Source organism: Oncorhynchus masou, chromosome 19 (assembly GCF_036934945.1).
Source record: "Oncorhynchus masou masou isolate Uvic2021 chromosome 19, UVic_Omas_1.1, whole genome shotgun sequence".
Taxonomy (NCBI): domain Eukaryota; kingdom Metazoa; phylum Chordata; class Actinopteri; order Salmoniformes; family Salmonidae; genus Oncorhynchus; species Oncorhynchus masou.
In genome coordinates this window covers 32260266-32265369 of record NC_088230.1, presented here as the reverse complement: position 1 = coordinate 32265369, position 5104 = coordinate 32260266, and the positions used below count along the sequence as shown (strand labels likewise).

The window sequence follows — 5104 nt, the reverse complement described above, 5'->3', positions numbered from 1 at the left end:
CTCCGCCGACCAGGCTACCATCTAGCCCTCCGCTGACCAGGCTACCATCTAGCCCTCCGCTGACCAGGCTACCATCTAGCCCTCCGCCGACCAGGCTACCATCTAGCCCTCCGCTGACCAGGCTACCATCTAGCCCTCCGCCGACCAGGCTACCATCTAGCCCTCCGCCGACCAGGCTACCATCTAGCCCTCCGCCGACCAGGCTACCATCTAGCCCTCCGCGGACCAGGCTACCATCTAGCCCTCCACTCACCCGGCTACCATCTAGCCCTCCACTCACCCGGCTACCATCTAGCCCTCCGCCGACCAGGCTACCATCTAGCCCTCCGCCGACCAGGCTACCATCTAGCCCTCCACCGACCAGGCTACCATCTAGCCCTCCGCCGACCAGGCTACCATCTAGCCCTCCGCCGACCAGGCTACCATCTAGCCCTCCACTCACCCGGCTACCATCTAGCCCTCCGCCGACCAGGCTACCATCTAGCCCTCCGCCGACCAGGCTACCATCTAGCCCTCCACTCACCCGGCGAGGGCGAAGGTGACTTCCTGTCAAACAGCTGCGGCCTTGTTCAGGCCTAACGACTGCCAGCAGAGCCATAATCTCCCATGAGTCTTTCCACTCTCCCCCTCTCTAACAAATAAGAAAAGGTGATTGTTTGGATTTAGGCTTCTCTGACTGGCTCCACTATATGGGCTTTGTGTGTGACATCTAGTGTGACTGCTAGTGTGACTGTGTGTGTGACTGTGTGTGTGTGTGTGACTGTGTGAATCACCGTATCAAGGAAGAATTGGTCTTTTATAAGGAGAAAGTGGTTCTGAGGTTTTCTGGTTAAAGTGGTCAGGTGTCACTGAGTTGACCTCCGGGGAGACGCAGTGTATGTTTGTGTGTGTGTCTGTATTCATGAGTAAAGAAAATGGATGCACACACAGCTTATTAGGTAATCCTGAGGTTATCATCTGGATGGATCAGGGCCGCCCAACACTCAATTTCCTGGTCCTTATTTTCCCACCATTCACTCTGTTCTGTTCCCCTCTGACTCCTCAGGACATCAACCCCCCACCCCCCAGTAGTGACCCCCGCCGAGGTCACTTGAGGTCATTAGGGGTCATGTGTGAACACTAGGGGTCAGGCCAGGTTCGAGGGCGCTGATAGGACTTTGATGGCTGCTTATTGAAGGAACTAATGGTGGGTAAAATCAGCCCTGGCTTCTATGCTCCGAGAGGTTGGCCACCCCCTCCAAAGCAAGGCGACTGGAGGACTGACCTCTTGTTAGACTCTAGAGTTAGAGGGATCAGAGGGCAAAGAAGACAGCGAGGAGGAAGAGAGGGAGGACGTAAAATGTAGGTAGTCAGTTAAACTCAGAATTTCAAAGATTTTGACAAATTTGATAGAATGTGCCTTAAAACGTTTTCCCCACCTGTCTACCTTTAGCTATAGCTAATTTGGTGTTCCTTTATTATACCGACAATTTGAAACCAATATGCACAGGATATAATCTAGGTTGCGATTGGCGTAGACAGCTGGTCATAGCATATACTGAGGGATTTGATTGGACAGGACAGCTGACAGTGTTGAACATGGATGTAAGCATCCCACCAATGACGCCACATTTATTCTCCTTGAAACTGGGATCATATATAAATTGCATTGTGCATTGTTTGATATTAGTAGCTACTGTACATACATTTTTTTTGTAAGAATGAGTCAATGTTACACAAGCCTATTGGGAAAAAGGAGTACCTAGCATTCAACTGGTTAGAGGAAGGTAATGTTTCTCTTTAATATTTATGTTATTTTACCCCTATTTAACGAGACAAGTCAGTTAAGAACAAATTCTTATTTACAATGACCGCCTACCCCAGCCAAACCCGGGTGACACTGGGCCAATTGTGCGCCGCCCTATGGGACTCCCAATCACAGCCAGATGTGATACAGCCTGGATTTGAATGAGGTACTGCAATGATGCTTCTTGCACTGAGATGTGGACCGCTGCACCACTCAGGAGCCCTCTTTGATATTGTATTTGATTTTAGATTTAGTTTTATGAAATAGGCAGTTGAATGGCCTTACTGAAGAGCTCGGTGACTATCAACATGGCACCGTCGTAGGATGCCACCTTTCCAACAAGTCAGTTCGTCAAATTTCTGCCCTGCTAGAGCTGCCCCGGCCAACTGTTATTGTGAAGTGGAAACGTCTAGGGGCAACAACGGCTCAGCCGCAAAGTGGTAGGCCACACAAGCTCACAGAACGGGACCGTCTAGTGCTTAAGCGAGTAGCGTGTAAAAATCGTCTGTCCTCGGTTGTAACACTACTGAGTTCCAAACTGCCTCTGGAAGCGACGTCAGCACAAGATGTTCGTTGGGAGCTTCATGAAATGGGTTTCCGAGCAGCTGCACCAAAGCTCTGCAGCAATGTTCCAACACCTAGTGGGAAGCCTTCCCAGAAGAGTAGAGACTGTTATAGCAGCAAAGTGGGGACCAACTCTATATTAATAGACATGGTCGACGGTCGTCGAGCAGGTGTCCACATACTTTTGGTCATGTAGTGTATATTCATTATTGATGACATCATTGTTGGAAAGAACAGAGTCAAGTTTTTGTCTTCTTTATATATAAAATCAAATCCAAATTATTTATGTAGCCCTTTGTACATCAGCTGATATCTCAAAGTCCTGTACAGAAACCCAGCCTAAAACCCCAAACAGCAAGCAACGCAGGTGTTGAAGCACGTTGGCTAGGACAAACTCCATAGAAAGGCCAAAACCTAGGAAGAAACCATAGAGAGGAACCAGGCTATGAGGGATGGACAGTCCTCTTCTGGCTGTGCCGGGTGGAGATTATAACAGAACAGGGCCAAGATGTTCAAATGTTCATTAATGTCCAGCATGGTCAAATAATAGGTCTGGGACAGGTAGCAAGTCCGGTGAACAGGTCAGGGTTCCATAGCCGCAGGCAGGACAGTTGAAACTGGAGCAGCAGCATGGCCAGGTGGACTGGGGACAGCAAGGAGTCATCATGACAGGTAGTCCTGAGGCATGGTCCTAGGGCTCAGGTCCTCCGAGAGAGAGAAAGAAAGAGAGAAAGATAGAATTAAAGAGAGCATACTTAAATTCACACAGGACACCGGATAAGACAGGATAAGTACTCCAGATATAACAAACTGACCCTAGCCACACGACACATTAACTACTGCAGCATAAATACTGGAGGCTGAGACAAGAGGGGTCAGGAGACACTGTGGCCCCATCCGATGATACCCCCGGACAGGGCCAAACAGGAAGGATGTAACTCCACCCACTTTGCCAAAGCACAGCCTCCACACCACTAGAGGGATATCTTCAACCACCAACTTACCATCCTGAGACAAGGATGAGTATAGCCAACAAAGATCTCCGCCACAGCACAACCCAAGGGCGGTCGCCAACCCAGACAGGAAGATCACATCAGTGACTCAACCCACTCAAGTGACGCACCCCTCCTAGGGACGGCATGAACGAGCACCAGTAAGCCAGTGACTCAGCCCCTGTAATAGGGTTAGAGGCAGAGAATCCCAGTGGAGAGAGGGGAACCGGCCAGGCAGAGACGGCAAGGGCGGTTCATTGCTCCAGAGCCTTTCCGTTCACCTTCACACTCCTGGGCCAGACTACACTCAATCATATGACCCACTGAAGAGATGAGTCTTCAGTAAAGACTTAAAGGTTGAGACCGAGTCTGCATCTCTCACATGGGTAGGCAGACCATTCCATAAAAATGGAGCTCTATAGGAGAAAGCCCTGCCTCCAGCTGTTTGCTTAGAAATTCTAGAGACAATTAGGAGGCCTGCGTCTTGTGACCTTAGCGTACGTGTATGTACTAGAGGTCGACCGATTATGATTTTTCAATGCCAATACCGATACCGATTATTGGAGGACCAAAAGAAAAGCTGATACCGATTAATCGGACGATTTTTAATGACAATTACAACAATACTGAATGAACACTTATTTTAACTTAATATAATACATAAATAAAATCAAGTTAGCCTCGAATAAATAATGAAACATGTTCAATTTGGTTTGAATAATGCAAAAACAAAGTGTTGAAGAAGAAAGTAAAAGTGCAATATGTGCAATGTAAGAAAGCTAACGTTTAAGTTCCTTGCTCAGAACATGAGAACATATGAAAGCTGGTGGTTCCTTTTAACATGAGTCTTCAATATTCCCAGGTAAGAAGTTTTAGGTTGTAGTTATTATAGGAATTATAGGACTATTTCTCTCTATATGATTTGTATTTCATATAACTTTGACTATTGGATGTTCTTATAGGCACTTTAGTATTGTAACAGTATAGCTTCCATCCCTCACCTCGCCGGTACCTGGGCTCGAACCAGGAACGCAACGACAACAGCCACCCTCGAAGCAGAGTTACCCATGCAGAGCAAGGGGAACAACTACTCCAAGTCTCAGAGCGACTGACATTTGAAACGCTATTAGCGCACACCCCGCTAACCAGCTAGCCATTTCACATCTGTTACACCAGCCTAATCTCGGGAGTTGATAGGCTTGAAGTCATAAACAGCTGTATTTTATTTTATCTAACGGATGGTATCCCTAAGTCTAAATATTGCTGTTACATTGCACAACCTTCAATGTTATGTCATAATAAGGACATTTCTGGCAAATTAGTTGGCAATGAGCCAGGCGGCCCAAACTGTTGCATATACCATGACTCTGCGTGCAATGAACGCAAGAGAAGTGACACAATTTCACCTGGTTAATATTGCCTGCTAACCTTTCTTTTAGCTAAATATGCAGGTTTACAAATATATACTTCTGTGTATTGATTTTAAGAAAGGCATTGATGCTTAGGGTTAAGTACATGTTGGAGCGACGACGTTCCTTTTTCGCGAATGCGCACCTCATCGATTATATGCAACGCAGGACACGCTAGATAAACTAGTAATATCATCAACCATGTGTAGTTATAACTAGTGTTTATGATTGATTGTTTTTATAAGATAAGTTTAATGCTAGCTAGCATCTTACCCTGGCTTCTTACTGCATTCACGTAACAGGCAGGATCCTCGTGAGGCAGGTGGTTAGAGCATTGGACTAGTTAACCGTAA

General features: G+C 46.9%; 1 protein-coding gene across 1 annotated transcript in view; it reads right to left on the bottom strand.

Annotated features, from left to right (window-relative positions):
- The window catches only part of LOC135505655 (uncharacterized), a 1665-nt gene extending 1067 nt beyond the window's left edge, over positions 1-598 (bottom strand). The window contains exon 1 of the mRNA XM_064924703.1: positions 1-598. This exon is cut by the window's left edge and continues 1067 nt beyond it. Coding sequence (XP_064780775.1) covers positions 1-598 — 598 coding nt within the window.
- Between the last annotated feature and the right edge of the window lie 4506 nt (positions 599-5104).